The following is a 23,799-nucleotide window of genomic DNA, read 5'->3' as shown; positions in this document are numbered from 1 at the left end:
ATAATTATTAAATAAGTAGTAAAACGATTTAATGTTGGTTTTAAATGAAAATAACGCGTGATTATCCAAACAAAATGCTATATTAGCTACTCAAAATACTCGAACGTCCATCAAAACTTGGGTCAGTTTCAGATTTCCATTTCCGCGCTAATACAGGACTTCACTACGCCACAGCCAGCGAGAGTTTTCGCATTGCACTTGCGGACAGATTTGGCGGATTAGGCAATCCTATTAGGTTTACGATTCTTGGTACAGAACATTTTAGAAGGAATTAAATGTTTGATCGTTGCCCAATGTTGCGGTTAACTTTCTGCCTGTTAATTGTGTAGAAATCAGCAAGTATTTGGTTAGTTTAAATCCTCTTGTTTTTCTCTGATTAATACCACAGAAATGACAGTCCAAATTGGGCATATTCAGCTTACATAAGCACAGTATTGTAACCTAAGTTTACATTCGGACAAGAATTTGTCACTTCCACCTGGGAACTTTTTTTTACTAAAATTCATTTTTCTTTGTTACCACTGACCCTACAAATTTGTAGTAGCCTAGTGAAATCTTACATCAATTAGTTTAAAAGTAGACATTTATCCAGTTGTTCTTCTAAAAAATCTGAACAAATGTTAACTGTTGGTTAAAGAAACTTTCCGCAAATTGGGACGATTATGCGTTCCGACTTAAAAAAAATATATTTTTTTTGCGAAATTTAAAAATGGATATTTTGTTGTCTAGTACCAAATATAAAAAAGTAAAATTACACGAAATGCTCAGTTTTACAAAAGCCATCCTGTTTCTTTTGGTCAACAGAAATTGGAATTCATTTTAATGCGTCACAGTTCACTAGCATGACACTTTTTAAAGATTTAGCGAAGTACGTTAAAAACTCTTATTCGTTTTGCGTGCGTATTTCACATTTATTTGTTAAAAATAATATGTACTTTATGTACATATTATATTATGTACTGTTTAAACTTGGCGCCGTTATCACTGCCCAGCCTTTGCGACTGCCATGCGAACCCTGTCGAAAGCGTTGTTGTGGATTCAAAATGGCGATAACAATTTGTGTTGAGCCTGTTGAAGATAAATATTAAAATTTGATTTGTTATTGAAACGATCGCGTAATAACTGGTGGATCAATCAGTCAAAGCTTTTAATTTTTATATGCATCTGACATGTAGTTTTCGATATTTATTTCTCTTTTGCAACAGTAATTTTGTAAAATCTTACACAAAGGCTGTGATTCTTCAGTTCAAGTAAATTAAAATTACCTATTTCATTTTTCTTGTCCAGCTTTTATCTTTATTGTGCAGCTCTAAATAAAAACAAGTGTTTAAACTGAATTGGTGTGTTGTCATGTTATGTTTATGTTCAAGTTATGTCAACTTAATATTTGTTGCAGGCGGTATGTGGGAAACTTTCCAGTATAGTGCAGAAGACTAACGCAAATTGTAGTCATGACTGATACACGACGAAGAGTCAAGCTGTATGCTTTAAATGCAGATAGACAATGGGATGATAGAGGCACTGGACATGTTTCATCTTCTTATGTAGATCGTTTGAAGGGTATATCATTATTAGTTCGTGCAGAAAGTGATGGCTCCTTACTACTAGAGTCTAAAATTCAACCGGATACTGCCTACCAGAAACAACAAGACACTCTAATTGTTTGGTCGGAAGGTGATAATTTTGATTTGGCACTCAGCTTTCAAGAAAAACTGGGTTGTGATGAGATCTGGGAGAAAATTTGTCAAGTTCAGGGAAAGGATCCCTCTGTCGAAATCACACAGGTATATTGATTTTGTTTTTTTTTTGTCGTCTTTACAATAAAATCTATATTAAATAACTGCACAAATTAATTTGACATTTTTCTATTTTATTTCACCATTATTGGATATATATGCAAATACATAATTTGACCAATAAAGTTTAAAGTGGTAAAAAAGTGTTTTTTAGCTTGGAAAATTTAGAGTTTTTTAAAAAATTAAATAATTTTCTGAAAATAGTGATTTGTTTTAGAAAAGTGTGATTTATGTAACTTTGTATAAGTGAATTGTACATTATTGCATGTTTTGTAATTTAATTTTCTTTTATTAGGATATTGTTGAAGAATCTGAAGATGAACGATTTGATGACATGTCAGATTCAGCTCCTCCCATTGAGCTACCACCTTGTGAACTTAACCGTTTAGAACAAATCAGTGATTTAATTAGTAATTGTCTCTCGACTCCCATGAGAAAAGAAAAATTAGCTGTTGCAATCGAAAATGAAGGCTATATTCGCAAACTAATAAATTTATTTCATATGTGTGAAGATCTTGAAAATACAGAACGTCTCTACCACCTTTATGATATATTCAAGAACATTTTTCTCCTAAATAAAAATGTGCTCTTTGAAGTGATGTTTAGCGATGATTTGATTTTTGATGTGGTTGGTTGTCTGGAGTACGACCCAGCATCACCAACACCCAAACGGCATAGGGAGTATTTGAGACAGCAAGCTAAGTTTCGTGAAGCTATTCCTATTAAAAACACTGAACTTCTAGCGAAAATTCATCAGACATTTCGTGTGCAATATATTCAAGATGTAGTGTTGCCAACTCCGTCGGTGTTTGAAGAAAACATGCTTTCAACATTAAGTAGTTTTATATTTTTTAACAAAGTGGAAATAGTGTCACTGGTTCAAGAAGATGAAAAGTTTTTAACAGAACTGTTTACAATGTTAACAGACTTAAACACTGCCAATACAAAACGAAGAGACCTTGTGCTCTTCCTGAAGGAGTTTTGTAATTATTCCCAAAATTTGCAACCACAGGCAAAGGAAACTTTTTTCAAAACTCTCACATCTTTAGGGATTTTATCAGCTTTAGAAATTACTTTGGGCATGGAAGACCAGAAGACTAAAACTGCATCTATCGACATATTAACGTATATTGTAGAGTATTCACCTTCAGTTGTTAGAGAGTATACATTACAGCAGGCCAGTAATACTGATGAGGTAAGATTCTTTTTATTAACAATTTGGCGGTGAAAAATATTTACTGTACTTTTGATTCAATAAATTATAACATAACTTTTTATGTAAAGTTCACCATTTCTGGCATATACTTTTTAACGGCTTTGTAAAAGGAGAGGGGTCTCACATATACTTAAATTTTTACTGGATTAACCTTAAAAGAAATGTAAAAGTAAAACATATATATGGGCCTATGTATAATAAAATAAAAATACAAAGAAACAAACTAAGCAGCTTAGAACACATGATTAAGATATTTATCCACCAAATAAAACCTGAGACTTAGTGGTTCAGTTCTAACAAAACAAAGAAGTTTAGGTCTGTTGATTACAATGGCTTTGAAGGGGATAGAAGTTTGTGGAAAGTAACTTACAACTGTAACAATTTCGCACATTCTCGTGAACAAAGCCTTTTTGTTTCTTCAAAATCAAATACTTCACTTTCTTCCATATCATTCAATTCAGAAACTGCTCTTGCACTGCTGGGATGAGTTAGGTACATATTATGTTTTCTTCTATTCCTGTCTGTAAAATACCTAATTACACACCGATCAAGCGTGCGGGAAGCGTCACTTCACCACGTATTTCCGACGGATCCAAGCCACTTAGAATATTTCCGGGATTTTACCGCACGGATTTCGGAGATATTTCCCACGCCTTGAATTTGATGTTTTTCAATTCTGACGGCCATGCCAGTGATTGTATTCGTGTCGTTTTGCGAAAATGTACCCAAAAACTGACGGTCGTAGAAAAGTATAGTATGCAACAGTTCGGTAAGCTTTTTAAGTCACTCGTTTATTAAACACTCTCTCCGCTCGTGAGTCAAATGCCGTTTAACGCACTCGTTGCGTAATATACTATTATAACCATATGCGTATGAGACAAATTTAAAATACCTCAAATTGCAAAATACATTTTTCGAAAAAATATGGAATTAGTTTGTTTTTTGATTTTTCATGATGCATGTTTTACAGGATCAGATGTTACTAAATATTGTCATAGAACAAATGATTTGTGATGCTGATCCGGAATTGGGAGGAGCCGTTCAGTTGATGGGAGTTCTTAGAATACTTTTGGATCCAGAAAATATGTTGGCTTCAGTAAACAAATCAGAAAAGACAGATTTTCTTAATTTCTTCTACAAACACAGTGTTCAGATTCTTATAGGTATGTGAAATTTTGGTGAAAAGTAAATTTAAAATATTTAATAGGAATAATTTTAATACAATGATACCCTCTAACATTTTTTCAACACAACAGAACTTTATTTATTTATTTGTTTATTTATTTTGTCTTCTATTTGGTAGTGTTCATGTCGAATTATTTCTGAAAATTATAGAAATTCTTGTTTTAGCACCCTTACTTGAAAATACAATTCATGACACACCCCAAAAGGAAGATTACCGTACTGTGCAGTTACTTGGACTTATATTGGAACTACTATCATTTTGTGTAGAGCATCACACATACCACATAAAGAACTGCATCCTGAACAAAGATTTATTGCGTAGAATACTTGTCCTCATGAAGTCAACCCACAAATTTTTGGTCTTATGTGCTCTCCGGTAATTTTAATTGCATTTCTTTTAATACATTAGTGATTTGCAATAGAAATTTTTGTTCCTATTAGATAAGCATGATTTTAGTATAATCATTTTGAATACGCTAAAAACTGTCTATTTTAGGTTTATGAGAAAGCTAATAGCGCTTAAGGATGAATTTTATAATAGATACATAATTAAGGGTAACCTGTTTGCTCCTGTTGTGGATGCATTTATTCGTAACAATGGCAGATACAACCTTCTGGATTCTGCAATAATTGAAATGTTTGAATTTATAAAATTGGAGGATATCAAAACTCTTTGTTCTCATGTTGTTGAAAATTATGGCAAACTATTAGATGATATTTGTTATGTTCAGACATTTAAAGCACTAAAGTTAAGATATGACCAGCATCAGGACAAACTAAAGGAACGAAATAGTTTAGATGGGTAAGTTGTTTAACCAGTGATTGATTAAATAATTTGAGGATGGAGATTTGTTTTATTTTCAATAATTGTTATTTAATTTCGTGTCTAGTGTTCCATCAATACTAAGGAACAGTAGATATCGAAGAGACCAGCGGCAAATGGAAGAAGAGGAAGAGATGTGGTTTAATGAAGATGATGATTTTGACGAAGGAGATTCGGTTCAGAAATCTCCCACTCTATCTCCCAGTGATATTTTGTCAAAGAAGTTAGATTCCAATCTTGAATCAGCAATTGGGAAAATTATAGATAAGAACCAAACTTCTGGTCAAGGAGTAATAGAAGCTAATGGGCCCAGTAAAGTATGTACTTTAATTAGTTCATGAAGACACCCAGCATTTTCGAAACAGCAAATAAATAAAAAACGTGTTTGCAGGTAAACAATAACTCGGCATTATCCAAAGCACAAAAGCCTCAGCAACCATTGATAAACAACAATGCAAGCGCACAACAGATGCAACCTCAAGTGAACATTCAAGCAGCTAGTGAGAGCAAATTGTCAATGTTTAAACGAGTGAGTTTTCTTTCATGTTTGTTTTTGGCAACATAATATATAATATAACATATATATAATATTTGGGTTAGTTTTTGTAAACATGTGATGAGCTTTGTGCAAGATACCTGTGTAAACATAAAACATGAGTAACCCATTTCAATAAATACAACATTAAAATTTTAATCTTGATCAGATAGGGAAAATAGATCATTTGTAATTCAAGTTTTAACACCAATTAACCTTGCCTCGTAACATTTTATATAAAATTGCTATGCTTTAAAAATCAACAGGAAGCAGTTTGAATGCCCTTTCATTTAAAAACAATTTGTTTGCCGTTTTAAAGTAGTGCTGAACAAATGTCGAAAAGTGAAATTTTTTTCGCAAGTGTGCAGTTTTGATTTTCTGATGATGTAGACCATGTGACACTCCCTCAAAAACACTATACCAATAAGTAAATATTTTTCTAAAAAAATTATACGTTACCGCCTAGACGAGAGAGTGGTCGTCCCTGTTGATGTTATCGGTACATTATTGAACTTGTGAAGTCAGTTAAATTAGTGGAGTTAGGGCATTTTTTGGGCTGATTAAAAATCGCGTTTCGACTTATTTCCTTTTTTTTTGAATGAGACTCCCCAAACAAGGTGTCAATCCAATGGTAAACATTAAAGGCTGTTATGAATTGTTATATATATATATATATATATATATATATATATATATATATATATATATATATATATATATATATATATATATATATATATATATATTTGCGATTTTTTATACAACTTAAGGTCGTTTCTCGCATTCTACTCGCCAACGCTTTCTGTCTCTCCAGTCCTCTGCTTGTAGATTTCTTTGGGTCATTGCGTTTCTTATACCGTGTCTGGGACGTCCTCTATTTCTTTTTTCTGGAGGAACCCAATTCAATATTTTTTTTGGCCATCTATCATCCGGCATTCGACATACGTGGCCGTACGATTTTAAACTTTTGGCTTCGATAGTGTGAACAATGGAGGTGTCTATCTTCATTCTTTGTTTTATCTCATTGTTACTTATTTTGTCTAGCAGTGTTAGTCCACAACAGCGTCTCCAGTAGTCCATTTCCTTTGCCAATAATCCTTTCCGTAAATACTCAGTCATTTGCCATACTTCGGCCCCATAGTTTATAATACTTTCTACCATGGTCTTATAAATCCTGATTTTAGTTTCTGATCAAATTTGGGTACTCCATAGTATTCCATTTAACTGCTTTGTTGCATGTTTTCCCTGTCGGATGCGGTTCTTAATTTCAGCTTCACTAGTGCCACTTTTTGTTATATTTACTCCAAGTACTAGTAGGAATCGACACAATTTATAGTTCCCTGATCTAGGATTAAATCTCTGTTTGTGCCTCCTGCGATAAGATATTCTGTTTTTTCCATATTAATTGATAGACCCCAAGACTTGTACGCCTCAGTCAGTTTCCTGACCATATAGTTTATATCATCCTCATCCTCAGCAAAAATGACCTCTGGTCATCGGCAAAGTGCATTGTGAAGAGTTTATCATTACCAACAGAAATTCCCAAGTTTCGGCAGCTGCATCTCCAATGTCTTAACAAACTTAATGAATTGTTTTCAAAAACCAAAAATAAAAGAGCTATTTAATTTAAATAAGTCAAATAAGTGGCATTATTTATTGTTAAAATTCATAAATTTTCGCATATCATGTGAACATTTTCTATATTATGGTAGTGGGTTTAATTTGCCTATATTTGATTAACTTGGTTATTTATTTATTTATTGGTTTGGTTTACATAATTTCATCTATTTTTTCGGTCATGAGCCGCCACATTCATATTGGATCAATTATTGTTAATTGTTAAATAGGGGCTGGTTGATTATGAGGGAGGCGATTCGGATGAAGAAGAAGAAACTGAAAATGGCGGAAGTAGCAGTAGTGGTGACAATTCCAGCAAAAGAGCTCGGTTATCATAGTGTCATCGAAAATCTCTTTCTAATACCGGATTATCCCACCCTAACAGGTGAGTAAAGCGTCAGCGCATCACAGAATAATGTACAAATTTGTGCGCTGGCGCTATCGATCTCAGTACATATACTTTTTGCTATTTGCGATAGTGCATAGTGCCGCCAAGACTATACAGGCGCTGCGGGTACCCAAAGTAGTCGGTCAATTAATGTTAAACTTCTAGTGTGACATGGTGGGAATAGTTGTTCAGTGGATATTGATTAATGGTTGTTACTTATGTTAGAGTGAGAGAGTGGAAGGAAACGACTCTATAATGTCGTATTAGCCAGCCACGTGTGGTAATTTCCTGATGTATGATTTCGTCAAATTTTCATTGTGAAGGAAATGATTAGGTTACACATGTAAGTTTTGCTTAGTAAATCTAGGAGACGATTGTAGACTTCCATGTAAAATACAAAAGGCAGACTTCCGGTTTGAATGTTAACTTATTAAATGAGAGATTATTGATACCATAATAGCAAAGTATGGACGAGGTGTATAAATATTACCGTTTATTTTTCTTTTCATGCACATTTAATTTTTGCCTTTTGCAGACAGCTCATAATTTGTAAATATATTTTATGGATATACCTGTGGGTATTGTTTTGAAAAGGCAAAAATGATCTGTGTTATATAATACTGTATATATGAGTCCTTGGTTTCTGAACTATAGACATTGTACATCAAATTTGGTCTAATATTTATTTTATTGTCATGCATTAATCAATTTGAGAGTGCATTAATATTGAGTATAAAATATATATACATGTATATTTATTTCTGGAGTTATAGATCTCACATATTTTCATATTTGAACCACAAAAATTGTCCCAAAGAATGCTGTCTTATTAATTTGGTTGACCTTGTTTATATTGTTTGATTGTTTATATTTCTGTAATTCTCAGATTATACGTTAATATATTAAAAAAACCTATCGTCCAGGTTTACAATGTTGCAGTGTTTTATTAAAAACGATATTGGATGGGGATTTTCAGTTTATTTAATGGACAAAATGATAAAGTAAATTTAGTGTGTATAGTTATGAATCGAAGGACGAGTAATTGTTTGTGTCAGAACAGAATAAATTTTATAGAATTTTGTGAATTTTATTTAAAATAAGTTGTAATATCTAGCTAGTAGATAATATAATAGTATCTAATACTTATGATGTCGAAAAAAAATGTGAGTAGTGTCAATGGAGTGCCGTAGAAATTGTAAAAAATCCAAAGCTTCATACAATATTAAAAATAAACTTTTTTTGTCGCCTATAAGACTTAGATATTTTTATAGTAAGATTTTACACAGTTTCAAGTGACACATAAAAGATGGGTGGAGGGAGGTTAGATAAAAACGTAAAATTGCAAAAACGCATGCACTGAAATTTCGGGAGTTTATTTGTGACAATTTTTTTAGAAAGAATGATGTCTCATTAGTCCAAGCACAGTCAGTGACTTAAATGATTTATATTGCAATTATTGTAATCAATATTTATTTATCACTTGTATTGCCATTGTGCAAATGTTTTTGTGTTCAGATTTTTTTTGCAAAATTCTATAATAATTAGTATTATTTTGGCCAATTTTGGTTAGTTTAGGCATTTGATCTACCTCTACACATTGGTAGGATAAATCCATTGATTTCACTGATTTTAATACCTTAAACCCAATTAGTGCCCATAATTATTCAAAGTTATTAATATAATTTGCTTGGTTGGGTCATATGATTATGGAACTTTATGAAATTACTATATGTTGGAGATAGGAACAACTTTGTATGTTGAAAAAAATAATATAATCTTTAATGTTTTTGTTAAATTTGATACCAACTAACCTAAACTAGTCAAAATTGTCCTGTGTAACTTCGAAAGATAAATTTATTGCTGCAAGGTAAGACACAATCAGATTTGATCATTCTAATTTGTGTTGGTAGTAAGTGGTTCGATCACATTCAAATATTGTGTAGTGAGTCTGAGGTCTGACAACAGGTTTTGCTTTGGGTTGATTGATGTCCTAGAAGATCGGTTCGTTTGTTTAACGCAATAGAGCGCTTTCAAGAGATGCAATTTTGACAGTTAACGATCATGTCAGTGGTGACAGTTACCGTAATCGATTTCGTCGTGTTTATAGCTAGCCGTTTGCTCATTTTTTTTATGCCTGCTTGATTTAAGGGCAGTTAGCCGAAACATTTCAGTTGTATTTTAGAAAACAAATGTGTACACAAACCTGCCAACTGGGTTTAAATGTCATTTTATGTGGTGTTGGTACAGCTGAATGTTTAGGTATATTTCAATTTTTTGTTTTATTGCGTTGAGCATTGCACAAATAAAAACGATGAGCATGTATCAATTTGCAATGTTTTTGAAACGAATGGGCGTTATCCACAGAGATATTTTTTCATAATTTTGAACTATTTTTTTTCCCAAAACAGATTGTTAATTTTATGAAATAAAAAATATGTAATATAGCGTGCGTCCCATATTTAAAAAAACTGAAGTTTGTTTTATACCTGAAAATTGGTACTTAAAAAAAATTCGCAAAAGTTTTTACCATGGTGGTTTTGCTAAGGAGGAAATGCTAATTTTTAATTTCCTATCCTTGAGAATGACCCTTGTCCTTCCAAAAACATCAAGAACTGGGGAACTGGCAGACCGTGTGTTGATCACATTGATAATTTTAAGAGAATGTTGCATTATGATTGTCGCGATACCCATTAAGTAAGAAAATATTTATGACAAGACAACATTTGTATAATTAGACCTTAGGTTTGTTCACTTTCTTGTTTGAAATTTAAATTTAGCAAAACATTCAATACTTTTGAGAATAAAATAATAAAATTTGTTGTATAACTGGAAAGAAAATCTAAATGACCAAAGTAATAATATTGTGTAATTTCTAAGGGGGTTATATGTTTGTGAATACTGTATAGGATTTTTTCTTTCTTCAAATCCAATCCTAAATCCTTGAAATGATACAGCAGTCCCTCTTTTGAATTTGATGAAATAGGCTTCCCTTGTAAGCAAAATCGTTTAAACCATTTGCTTCAAAGAATAATTAGTTTACCAATTTAATTACATAATTGTTTGTTATTTATAAATAAAGTGGCGGACATATTTTTGTACAAATCATAATTTAAAATAAAAACAAAATAGGCATTTCTAATCTTCCTTATGTAATAAATTAATGTTTTTAAAAAAAATTGTAATATAAAATATGTACTCGTTATATTTAGGTAAATAAATATAAGTAAAAGTATTTTCAATATATATTTATTTTTACCCCCATTTTATAACAATGAAATCAATAATCAGAAACTATGTGGAACAAAAGGCGCGTTTAAATTTAGACGACCTTGTTGCAAAGAAGTGAGTAGGCACAAAAATACTAAAAAAATAGGGTAAAGTGCTCAGTTGTTGGTATTTTTCGCGGATACGGCTAACTGATTTTTATTTTTTTGAAGACCCCAATTAGGATATACAACACAAGGATTATGACATTTTCAATGCTGTAATTCTATATAACGATATATTTAATACATTTTATAGAAAACAGAATTGCTAGTCCAACATATGGTTTAATATGCTATAAAACGAAATTTTAAGCCACTGTAGATATACATATACAGGGCGATTCAAGTTGTAGTAGTAAATGGTCTGGAAGACTGAAACCCAGGGAGCTTTTTCAAATTTGGTATACCGCATTGATGATAATCTAGATTTATGTACATAGAACTATTTTGGCAAATGGTGCGTTGTTGGATTCACAGAAAAAATGACAACTTTGTAATTTCAACCCTATATTCCATTACTTTATTCATATCTACTAGATAACATTCTAAGTAACTATGTTCTACGGCTTTGGGAGAAATAATTTTTTGGGAGAACGTAGACTACGTAAATAAATTTGTGGGTTGTTATGTGAGCCACAATTTTGTCAAGATATGTCAAAAATGTGAATTTTTACCGCAATTTAATAATTTTCAATTGCAGGTGTACATCTATTTTATTATTTTTTGGGATAGTTAGTAAATAATTTTAGTCAACATTAATTAAGGTAGTCCGTGAATGGTCCGGAATTGTTCACAAATATTTCTAAAAATCGGAACGTTTGGCAGTCCTAGCGTCAAGAGTGGCCCTCCATGGTAGGCCATCCTTCCATCCATTGAGTACAAATTTTAATGATCTATGACGAATGCCAAAAGATAATTATGTTGTTGAAAGACAAGACACAGTTTTTAACTACTATAAAATTTCGGGTAAACAACCATCAACAGTAAAATCTAAAATTCTCAGCGAAAAACAATTAAAAGGTGTTTTATCTTTAAATTTCATTTATTTTTGCGGACAGATAAGATGGACTACTTTTGTTGAACTTAATTGTGTTTGTTTTAGTCATAACAATTACTGTGTTGTATTAAAATTATTCCATAAATTTTAAATTATTAATTCTTTTTAATTTTATCGACAACTTCGTGTTTAAGTCGTTCTGCTAGCGTTTTCCGGATCTGCATTTGACCGGAATTGATATTAGGCTTTTCTCCGGTTAAAACCGCTTCGGCAGCCTTTGCCGATTTCGGACGGTTCATACTTTTCGAATTCTGTCCCAACTGTTTTTGCCTGGTTTCTTTTTTGAGGGCGATTAACTTATCCCTTTGGGCCCTTAAGTAATCCTGCCGTTTTCGTAATTCGAGCGCGTCAATCTGGAATTCAATAAATATTTAAACATTAGCTGTTTGAATTTTTGTTAGCATAGGTTTCTCACCTCCGGGGTCTTTTCTTGCATAGTAATTACCGGATTGTCGGTAGTTTGCGCAGTGTTGGTATTTTCGTTTGCCTCCGTATTATTTAATTGATATTCTAAAAGTAGCAAAGATAAGAGATTGGCGGATATTCTTCTCCACAAGTTAATGAACTTTTCTATCAAGTTTTACCTTTTGCTTCAAACAATTTTTTTTCGAGTAACGGCTTTTGCTCAATAAGACTTTCTATTTCTATTTCGGAAGGTTGTGACTCTTCTTCGGGAAATTTCCTACAAACGAATTTTGTCATACTATTAGAGAAAGCGTGAAAATCGCATTTTGACTATTTTAAATACATCAAGACAGTGTCTTTAGCGCATCCCATTTGGTTGCCTTATTGCCGTTCATTAAAACTTTTAGGGCGTGCAAATTTTAATACATACGCTTAACATTAACACTAAATAATTTCAGTTAACAGTTATTCGCTCAAACTGAGTAGACTATCATATTCAGGTTGGCGATTTGCGTTTTCGTTTTTGATTTCTATGGTTTATTGTAACGTCGTTCCAAAAGGTTCGCCTATGTCCATTTCTTTTGATTTTTTAATTATTTTCATTAAAAAAAAAAACAATACGAAGGAAGGGAGGCGGGCCGCAGTGACAAACAGGGCTAATACTTAACTCTCCCAACTGTAATCTGTATAGTTGACTTACTTAGCAACTTCGGCAATTACTTCTTTCTCCGATTCGGGTTCTTGTTCGATAATTACAGGGATCTGTTGAACTCGCTCTTCTGATTTGGTGGGAATAAAAGATTGCGGCGTTATGCCGTATTTCTTTTCTATAAGCTCTAGCGCCTGCAATTGCAACTCTACGTTTTTTTGCGTCATCATTCGTACAAACATGTCGTAGTCGTTTGCTGCCCAGATTTGTTCAAACAGATTCTGCAAAAAGTGAAAATGCCGAGAAAATAACCGAGCCGTTAAAACAGTATGAGAAAAACAAAGAACAAGTGAATCTATTCGTTGAAGCCCGCTTTTTAATATGATGTCAACAATGCGACGTTGTTTCCAAATAGCACACTTTAAGCCGTTGGAAATCAAACAAACCGACCGTTTTGGACCAATAGTCTATCCAGTGCTAGCTTGTGAATATGCAACTCTATAGATGTCACACTTCTTTTTACGGAATTTTGTAATCTAGACATGTTAAAATTTTGGAACCCAAGTATGGATTTCTCTTGGACCACTCATATAAATTTCTTTTGATATAAAAAAAGGTTTGTAACGAACCACCACTGCTCCGATGCCATTATCTTAACCGCAACGCATTGAGACGGCCCGTTTTGATTCCGCTCGGACCCCGGCACGTCACGACGAGTCCGGATTCCGACACGAGAGTTGTGGTTCGACGGCGTTACGCGACGGACGCGAAGTTTTATTTTCGTTTTATTCACGCATTTGATCATTCCTTTTGAAAGTAATTGTTAAAGACACGCAAACTTAGTAAAATAGTAGTGTTCCGTGTTTTTCGTGCTACCCACTTTACCCCGAGAGGATCCCGTTCTCTTACAGGTTCTTTTAAGAAATATTGAAGAAATATATATATATATATATATATATATATATATATATATATATATATATATATATATATATATATATATATATATATATATATATATATATATATATATATATATATATATAAGCGCATGTAGAATAATTGGCACGAAAAAATGGCATGACGAGATTTGTTTTGTTAGATGTTAGGGTTAAGCAATTGGAAATTTAGTTTTTGGTTTGTAACGATTCTTTTTATTCTACGCATGCAACGTGAAGCAGATTCACAATAGCGTAACATTACATAATCCAACAAAAATATCTTGTTAGAATCCTTGAAATTACCTTTTGATATGGTTTGCTTTATATTATTATTATCCAATATACATAAAAATTTACCCGTGGATCATCTCGGCTATATATTATATTATAACCAGAGATGTCTAGAAGTTGTACCAAAATGATAGTCTATTGAACATCCAGAGACTTCTTTCCCTTTGGAAGAGTAGAATCATCTTTGCTATTTTTAATAGGGTGCCAACTTTCTGCGATCATTATTTTTGTATACCTTACTATTCCTATCTTTAGCGGTTTTCGAGATATTGAAGAACACACAGGGCGCCCCAGTTAAACTATTAAGGTTCGTGTAATTTTTTTAAAGAAGCGGCAACGTCGCATCGCTGAAAATGTTTTAAATCAATAGCAGTCTGACGACCTCGTGTATTGCTGATTAAGGTACCCAGGATGAACGTGGTGTGAACCTTACATGATCGAAGGACACATGATATTTCTTTCCCTCCAGACACGCACCATGAAACTGTTCCGGTGTTATCCCGATGTCATCCATAAAATTCCCCAACATGAAATCAACCTAATTAGAAGAATTACCATAATACCAACCAACTTTAAAGAACTCACCAAATTTTTGAATTCGTCAAACACGTTCTTATATTCAACATTATTTGGATCCGTGGGTTCAAAAACTACAACAAAAGCATTATTTATATTTTGATTTATTTAATTACGTGTGGGTGTTTCCCTAACTGGTTCGTAAAACGAAAGAATAACTGCTTCATTTCTAAAGTAGGTTTTTAATTTGATCAGTGCTCAACCGGTCACGGCATATATAATAGCTGCTAGAGTTAATAGAGGAACTTACGAAGCAACTATAAAAAAAGTTGGGAAGGTTCATTCAACATGCCCGATATTTAAAATCTCGTTTTTAACTAATTACCTTGCGGCATTCAACAGGCAATATGGCCGCTGACAGATGACTTATTAAATGTTCTAGGAAAATGGCTTAAGTGTGGGAAAATCACTGTGTAGAAAGAAAATGCCGCAAAGTACAGGTTAGTGGGCGAAATGTAGAGGAATCAATTTTTAGCATAGTAAAGTCCAGTCAAAGTAGTTTTGCAGTTACCTCACGTATAGTGACGTGATAAAAAATAAACCGCATGTCTTAGCTAAAAAAAATCGATCTTGACGCGGCTTTTGACTCGGATTTCAAAACTGACACATAAAATTCCTGTCAATTTACATCCAGTATTGAACTAGACAAAGATGTCATGCTATGATGTAACTGCACAATTGCTCTTACTGGACTATGGGGTCATTACATAATGTAATAGCTGTGTCGCGTGTGGATCACGGATTTGCGAAAGATTCCATGTCTTTGATAGATTTTAGCCATTAATGGTATTTTGGCGTTTGTCAGTTAATATTGTCTTGCTGTTTTGCAAACATGCTCGTAAAAAATAATGGCCGTAGAAAACATATAATATGCAACACATTAATTTTTTTTCTTTCAAAGTTACAAATAAAAGGACCCTTTTTTTTGTTCACAGAATTATTTTCTGTACTTCATTTCCCCATAATTTCGGCATGGGTTTTCTGTAATAGTATATTTTGCAACAAGTGTGGTAAACGGCATTTAAGTCACGAGTTTATTTGGCACGGGTGGAGCGCAGCGGAGCGACTGTTTAATAAACAAGACCATTACACCTAAACCCTTGCAGTAATATCCCGGAAATGCACGAAGTGGCTCAGATCAGTGAAGAAAGTGAAGTGGTAAAATAACACTAACCGCACGTTACATCTGTGCACAATTGGGCACAATAAATGTGGATATTTAAAAGTGTTCTGCTGATATCACACACTAAAAATTTTTATTTTGTATATATCTAAGACTTACTTAAAGATTTTTCTTCAATAAAGCTTTGCAATGGAGCATTCCATATCGGTCCATTTAGAAAACATACTAGTGAATCGAAAACCCAACTGTTATCAATAGAAACCTCCTCAGTCATACCGTTGCTGTGGGATAATGTAAATACTAACTTGATATGTTATAATGAAATATTTATCAATAATGAAGGTTCTAAAAACTTTTGTTTGTTTTCACTGGGTTGCCTGGGAAACGGTGGACATTTGAACTGTTGGTTGGTATCATTGAAGCTGTCGTTTTTCATATCATGTATGCACTGAACTCTTATCCAAATAGGATAAAGGGGATTCTTGTCTTTCTCTTGTGTATTTATATAAATGGGAGAATAGGGATGTTATCGTTGTTGGATTGCTTTCATTTACATATTGTTATCATCATCATCTAACTAATCTAACCATCTAATCAATATCATCTAACTTCTTATTAAACGTCCGAAAAAGCCATATAATTTGCTATATGTACACGTCACTACAACTCTCCAAAAAAAAATGTTTGAACTAGGCTAAAAGAACACGAAAGAACCCTCAGACTACAACAAATAAACTCATCAGCAGTTGCCGAACACAAACATGAAACCGGGCTTCAAATCTTATTCGACCAAACTCATGCAATCAATTCTTGTGTACTAATGAAAAATCCGAGAATCCACAGAAATATCTAAACAACCAAACTTTAACTGCAACTCATCAATATCCTTCCTCTCCTTTATTTTAGCTCCTTTAAAACAGCATACAAGCAGGTACAGAGTAGAATCCAAACTAGTTTCATTTAAGTTCTGAACAAGCCAACAGGATGATTAAAAAATGTTTTTCTATTCCCGTCTGTAGAATGCCAAATTACACACCGATCTAGCGTGCGGGAAGCGTCACTTTACCACTTCAGTTTCGTTTCCCATGAATTCGAGCTACTTCAGACATTTCCGGGATTTTACCGCACGGGTTTGGAGGCAATCGGATGTTTTCGGAGACATTTCCCACGTTTTCAATTTTGACTTTTGTCAATTCTGACGGTCATGTCAGTGAATGGATTGGTGTTGTTTTGCGAAAAAAACTAACGGTCCTAGAAAAAGTAAAGTATGCAACACGTCCGGTAAACTTTTTTTTCTACTCCCGCCTGTAAAATATCTAATTACCCATCGATCTACCGTCACTTTACCACGTCAGTTTCGTTTCCCATGATTCCGAGCCACTTCGGACATTTCTGGGATTTTACCGCACGGATTTGGAAGCAATCGGATGTTTTCGGAGATATTTGCCACGCTTTGAATTTTGATGTTTGTCAATTCTGACAGTCATGTCACTGAATGTATTCGTAGTGTTTTGCGAAAATGTACACAAAAACTGACGGTCGTAGAAAAAGTATAGTATGCAACACGTTCGGTAATAACATATTATGCAACAAGTGCGGTTTTTAATAAACGAGTGAGTTAAAAATTACTATTTTGTTCATTAACACCATCCAGAAATTAGTAGTAATCAAACATAGAATAAATATCTTATCACAGTAGTCTTTAATTCCCTTCTCCCTCTAAATAAAAATTGCCTCATAAACGATTATTAAGCTATCGGGTCCTGTCCAGTTTAGATCGAGTTCACTGCACGTAGTAATTACGATCTAGAAGGGATATAGGTACCAAAAAAATAAATACCCAATCTTAGAATTTTAATAAAGTTTAAACATGAAATGCTAGTTGAGGTAAAATTTGGCGCTATGTATCTGTATTTTCCTTGCTGCGCATCTCACTTTCAAGGTACTGGTACCACGGAGACTGATTATTAAACGAGACTAGATTAGCAAGCCATTTTGAATTACAATGTATTATGGGAAAATTTCGAAAATCAAAAAGATAGGGGATTTATTACAAGGTTAGAAGGCAGAATTTAAACACTTGTATTTGAAAAAAAAAAATTTCAAAAACGTTTTTGCGAGTTTGGAAGAAAAAACTAACATTTGTCATTAAATGCCGATAAAATCTTAAAAACTTTGAAACTTATTAGATATAAAAATCTATACAGGAAATATGCTTTTAATTAGACGATGGATTGTAAAAAGCATCGATATATATTCCTATTCCAGAAAAGGTACAATTTCAGCTCTTCTTTAATCTCCGTTTTTGTTTTCTTTTTTATTAGTATGTTGCTGTAAGCAAGTAAGTTAGTTAATTAGCGGCATAATTTTCTTTTCCGTTACAAATTAGAACGGTAGGAGTATGACATCGATAGATAGGCACTATTAAGCTCGAATAAACGATTGTTTATAAGAATAAAATAAACAAAAATAGTATTTATTGAAATAATAATTATTATATAACGGCTCTGTTCACGCCATCCCTGACACCGAATACGATTTAAAGAGATCCATAGGGAAAGGTCTGGGCATACACCGGTAGCGACTCGCTTCTCTATTATACGCTTGCTTCAATTTCTAAAAATAACGAATGGTTACTGTTCGGGTTGCTTGTTGCTTGGTTGCTAATAATATTACTCAGTATTAGTTCAATTTGTGCATGAATTTGCAAATAATATGTTGTTAGTTAGGGATTACGGGATTCTCTTGTTCATTCCTGAAAGGCAACGTCGCACAAATTTATCGTTTGGTATGTGTTGTTCATTAACAGCTGATCACAGTGACAGTAAACCGATCTCTTCCGGTCGGTTAGTTTAATTTATGAAAAATATGCTTTTCATGGCTTTATTGTGGCGATCTTTAAAAAATCGTCGTTGACGACTGTGAAAATTCAGGCGAGTTTTTTAAAGTTTTAAATTTTGAGGTTAGAAGTTGATAACTGTGGGGAGAAGTAAATTTTATAAATTGACTATGTCAAAAGATCAAAAACCTGACCAAAATGAATTGTTTGAAAAAATGGCAGATGATTTTCGTGAATTAATAAGTAACAAAAAACTCCTGAGTGCTTCCACAGAACATTTTCTTAATAATCTAATTGATGATATGACCCTAGGTATAATATTCGATGAACACCGCAAGTACAAAACAGATGCATATGACTTGGAACCTGATGATAATATAGAATATGAAAATTCTATTGATACGGATATTCTCTCTCAACATAAAACAAAAACAAAAAATCGTGTTGTATGTATTTGTCCCAGATGTGATAAACGAACAGCTGCAACAAAATTTGCATCCCATCTTGAAACATGCATGGGTTTGGGTAGAAAAAAAACAACATCAAGACGAGCTGCAAGTAATATCAAGGACAGAGGAGATACATCATATGGTGGAATACACAGTGATGATAACGATGATGATGACATTGATGATGAAGATGATGTTGACTGGAAGGGCACTGAAAGGAAAAGTAAACAGAAGAAAAGAAACGGTAACAAGAAGAATAAAGGTGGGTAATTTTTATATCTCTTAAATTTTTTTTAAATTTTATTAAATACTTGATAGAATGGTCCAAACTGTTTTGTCTAAACATTCTGTGATTTGTTAGAGTGATTGCTGTTTGTTTATAGGCAAATAATGTGGTAAAAGTGGATTAAACATTCCAGAAATTTATTAAAATATCTTTTGAAAATCTGAGTTGATCAAATAAAAAATTAAAACTCCAGTATAATTGCAAATTTATAAAATAATAATTATAAAGTGAGTGGAACTTATATAAACTCAAATATATGAATATTCATTGTCAAATATTTTATTTAAGAAAGTTAATATTAATTGAGATAGGCGTTTGAAATTATTTTTCGTTGGGTTTTAAAATTAGTAAATTAGTGAGGATGCAATATTGTTTTCAGAGTGTAGGAGGTCAAATTTCTTCTAGAAAATTCTGTGGGTGGTACCCTGCTATCCATGACTGTCATATATACTCCACCAAAAGATAAGAAAAGATAAGATATTTATTGTAAAAAGAAAAAAGAAGCCCAATGTGGCACTAAACTTAAATGTTTCTCTACAGTTTTAACACAGGAAAGTGAACTTATCAACATTTAGCTAATACAGCAATTGATGAAGCAAGGGAAGGACATACTAAATGACAATGTTTTAGGTACTCCTAAGAAAAATCAAGAACATCAACAAAGAGAGCACTTCAATACTGATATGGATGGTATGTAAATTAACAAAACATAAACAAAGAAAAATTAAAAATAATGTTTTAAATGGACCTACTGCCTACTAATTGTTGTTATGATGTGCCCATAAAGGGAATCATTTAAATTAACATTCAACTTTTTTTGTTTCATACAGGGTGTTATTGAATTTACATGTTATGATTGTTTATCTTTGGTTTCAAAAACAAAACTGAATGACAGACTGCACCCCTATACTATTATGTGTTGCTTGGAGAAAAACTATTTTCATGATAAATTTTAGGTTTAAAAAGAGCTAAAATTTAATCTACAAATTGTAAAATTTTTAAAAAAACTTAAGTTTATAACAACTGATATCATTTTTAACAATATAAAATACTTCTGGTTGGTTAGTAAGCTTAAAAAATTAATTGATGCAGTCAAAAAAATTTTGACGCAAAAATTTATTGACAAACCTCCCCCTACATTTTTTTCTTTGCAAAGTTACAGTCCTTTATATCATGAGGCAGAATACCACGCATTAAATTGAACACCCTGTATGCTTTATCAGCCCCGGCCACACGAGTATATGAGTAATACATGTGTTAATCAAAATCTTTTTTAGATATTGATGAAGCATATAATAATCTGAGGGATTTATTAAGCCTTCATGATCATTCTAATGGTAGTTCCCCACCAGGCGGATCCTCAAGCTCGGGCTCTAAGAGAAGCAAAGCAAACAAAAAAAGTAAACAAAAAGACAGGAGTTCCCCCCGCTCATATTTTTAGATGTGCAGACACGTTTGCTTGACACTAAGACCTTTAGTTTCATCACATGATTAAAAGACTATATTACCTATGATTATGATTATTATGATTATGAAAGTCAGTTTTATTGTTTTTTATTAAATATAAATTGTTGAATGTCTTCATCATAACAGCAAAGTAGAATTTTTTGCGAAATTTAAAACTTTCGGTTTGCACTATATTATGTGCCTATATTTATATGATTTTACTATGGACCCACTCTAAGAACTTTCGGTTCAGGAAGTGAAATAATTTAGTCAGTATATAACATTTATATGAACAATGTGTTACTTGTGCCTCTTCGATTGCACATCTGTTTTTTTTTTTACTCATTTTACATTTTTTATATTTCAGATATTTTTTGTCGGATATTAAAAAACTATATTGAAACTTTTCTAATGATTGATGAAATGATTAGTATCTTTTTAGGATGAGGTTTTAACAAAATCTTTTTTATTAGCCAGTAAACCAGATTGTATATTTATGGAGCCAATGTGTAACAAAAAGTATTTTGGAGGTATCTGGAATTTGAGCATACATTCCTTTTCTAGTCTAATTACCTAGTTAAATGAGGGATAGCTTAGTTTGCGATATTCACCAATGCTTGCGCAAGGTTTGAAATATCCATATCGCTATTAGATAATTTGGGTGGTTTATATGTTAATACGACAAAATTGATATATTGATGTTGATGTTGATATACCTGTGTAGTATTCTGTCAAAATATTCCCAGTGTCATTATATTTTCACAAAAAAAGTAATTAATTGTGGAGACCTCTGCTTAAACCGAAAATTGCGCAAAATGTAGGTTAATTTAGTTTTTTATTTCATTTAATTTTTTACGTTTATTTACTATATGGAAATACCCATGTAGCTATTAGATAATAGAAAGGCCCTATTATGGTAAAAATGCATGCACCTGAGGTAACTATGATCTTTCCGTAGAGAAGGGAATGGTCTTCCGAGTATACCTCTACATTTCATCCATTATGCTACACTTTGCGCCATTTTCTTCTGCGATATCTACACACTTAACACTTTTTTGCCTGAATGCTTAAAAAAAATGCCGCATCCAAACTTATTGACGATCTATCAGGGGCCATGTTGGTTATTGAATGCCGCAAGGTTAAAAATAAAATTTTAAATTTCGGACATGCGTATGTTGAATGGACCTTCTCCAAAATGTTTGTATAGTTGCTTCAAAAGTTCATGTTTTATAAGCATTGAAAGGCCTCAATATCTCTAGTAGCTATATGGGAATACCATCCATATTATTGCAGTATTTTAAAGTGAGTGTATGAATCAGTTCTGTGTATAAAGTCGTTTAGTTTGAAATGTGGTAATATTTGAAATACATGTATGTCAGCGTTTTACTGTGTAAAGCGCCAACTGTAAATTTGTGAAATTGTTAGGTCGGTATTAGCCAGCTCACTATTAATTCATAATTTTGTTCGGAATGTTATTGCGTATCGGGGAAGGTTTCTCCAAATACCACGTATTGATTTGAATATACAATAACAATAACAAAAGTAAACACAACAAAAAATTGAGTTAAGCTGTGCATACCCCCTATTCAAATTGTCAACAATTAAGGAATTGGATAAACATGTTTTAAAATTGCGAATACGTTTATGATTAAGAATTACGAATTAAAAATACGGAGTTGCCTAATTCCGGCCATTATTATTATTATTATTATTATTACCTAAATTAAATTTCTTTTATACAACTTTTCTGCTTTTATTTTTTCATCAATGGCCCAAGTGAACACCACACTCACTAAGTCACCCCCATGTGACCCATGTGAACACCACACTCACTAAGTCACATGGGGGTGACTTAGTGAGTGTGGTGTTAATTTTTAGGCACTTAACCATACGAATTGGTCAGTATAATAGAATGGAAAATACTATATTATGCAGCACTTTACTCAAGAGTTGGATTCTACAGTGACCGATGGATTTTATCGAGGTAGTTGCATTTATATTATTTTCTATTTATTTTCTAAATGTTTTTGGGTACATTTTGGCAAAAGAGCATGACTACGTTCAGTCGGTGATGTGTGATGTTTCCATCAGAACTGATCAACGTCATCAGTGCCTAAAATCTACCGAAAACATCCAATAACTCCCAAAACGGTGATCAAAGTACTGGAAATGTCTGAAGCGGCTCTGTGCAACCTTGATCACTGTAGAATTGAGTATTTTAGAGTATTATCTAAAATTATCTATTATGTCTATCGTTAAAATCTTTAATTTTAAGCAGTGAGGGGAGTTAAGACTTTGTGTCGTGCGTGTTAAAAAAGAATTAAAAATGTGGAATTTAGACAATGCGGTAGCCCCGTTAGTGGTGGTACAAAACTTCGTTCTCCTTTTGCGAGAAACAAGGTATGTATCAATTTCGACTTTAATAAATTATTAGGATTTAATATACACCAGACACCAGAAAGTGGGAACACTTTTAAACTGCTTGAGATATTGATTTGAAATTTGGAAGGGTTATGTGGTCAATGGTTGCACTTCCGGTTTGAGAGGAAACGACAGTAACTTTCGAATTTTAAATGAACCACCTATATGTTTTTGCAATTTTGGATTCAAGAGAGATCATTCTGCATAGGATATTAAGGTTTTTCCCTTTTTTTTTTTGTTTTTTTAGATTTTTATTTAATTTTTGAAAATTGTGTCTAGGAGGCTGTGACCATCATAAATACTATTTACCGCCTCACATGACCACGCGAAAAATTGTAAATGAAATTTTTCTTCACTTGTCTAATGGCAAATAGCATTTGATGTAATGAACTATTAATTTTTTGGGAAAAGCTAGTTTTTTTCAAATAGCACTCTAGTGGGAACAAACATTTTTTAAAACCGGTACTTTCTTTGCAACTTTTTGACGACA

The 23,799-nt window shown here is 32.8% G+C and overlaps 3 protein-coding genes across 8 annotated transcripts; 2 read left to right on the top strand and 1 right to left on the bottom strand.

Annotated features, from left to right (window-relative positions):
- The first annotated feature begins 1,013 nt into the window (after positions 1-1,013).
- Positions 1,014-9,060, top strand: LOC132708076 (serine/threonine-protein phosphatase 4 regulatory subunit 3). The gene is made up of 9 exons (XM_060680188.1): positions 1,014-1,340; positions 1,397-1,784; positions 2,092-2,991; positions 3,983-4,175; positions 4,363-4,573; positions 4,694-4,999; positions 5,088-5,337; positions 5,412-5,549; positions 7,403-9,060. Exons 2-9 carry the CDS (start codon positions 1,452-1,454, stop codon positions 7,508-7,510), a joined length of 2,439 nt encoding a protein of 812 aa, XP_060536171.1. The 5' UTR covers positions 1,014-1,340; positions 1,397-1,451; the 3' UTR covers positions 7,511-9,060.
- A 2,789-nt stretch (positions 9,061-11,849) lies between these two features.
- LOC132708086 (cilia- and flagella-associated protein 36) lies at positions 11,850-16,261 on the bottom strand. The gene is made up of 7 exons (XM_060680200.1): positions 16,028-16,261; positions 14,755-14,819; positions 14,603-14,707; positions 12,989-13,218; positions 12,468-12,565; positions 12,299-12,393; positions 11,850-12,236 (listed from the first exon to the last, which is right to left on the bottom strand). The coding sequence occupies exons 1-7, from the start codon at positions 16,140-16,142 to the stop codon at positions 11,979-11,981; spliced, it is 966 nt and encodes a 321-aa protein (XP_060536183.1). The 5' UTR covers positions 16,143-16,261; the 3' UTR covers positions 11,850-11,978.
- LOC132708093 (SAGA-associated factor 11 homolog) lies at positions 14,987-22,624 on the top strand. 6 transcript variants are annotated; one of them, XM_060680238.1, is made up of 4 exons: positions 14,987-15,185; positions 19,171-19,418; positions 20,073-20,132; positions 20,720-22,624. In XM_060680238.1, exons 2-4 carry the CDS (start codon positions 19,223-19,225, stop codon positions 20,881-20,883), a joined length of 420 nt encoding a protein of 139 aa, XP_060536221.1. In that variant the 5' UTR covers positions 14,987-15,185; positions 19,171-19,222; the 3' UTR covers positions 20,884-22,624. The 6 variants fall into 6 exon arrangements, with proteins under 6 accessions (XP_060536221.1, XP_060536215.1, XP_060536200.1 ...); XM_060680232.1 differs by lacking the exon at positions 14,987-15,185 and adding an exon at positions 17,221-17,481; XM_060680217.1 differs by lacking the exon at positions 14,987-15,185 and adding an exon at positions 18,457-18,656 and having other exon boundaries at positions 19,020-19,418.
- Positions 22,625-23,799: the final 1,175 nt, after the last annotated feature.

This window comes from Cylas formicarius, unplaced genomic scaffold (assembly GCF_029955315.1).
Source record: "Cylas formicarius isolate icCylForm1 unplaced genomic scaffold, icCylForm1.1 PGA_scaffold_10__41_contigs__length_53128322, whole genome shotgun sequence".
NCBI lineage: Eukaryota > Metazoa > Arthropoda > Insecta > Coleoptera > Brentidae > Cylas > Cylas formicarius.
The sequence above is the reverse complement of the archived record's forward strand: the minus strand, read 5'-3'. Positions and strand labels throughout refer to the sequence as shown.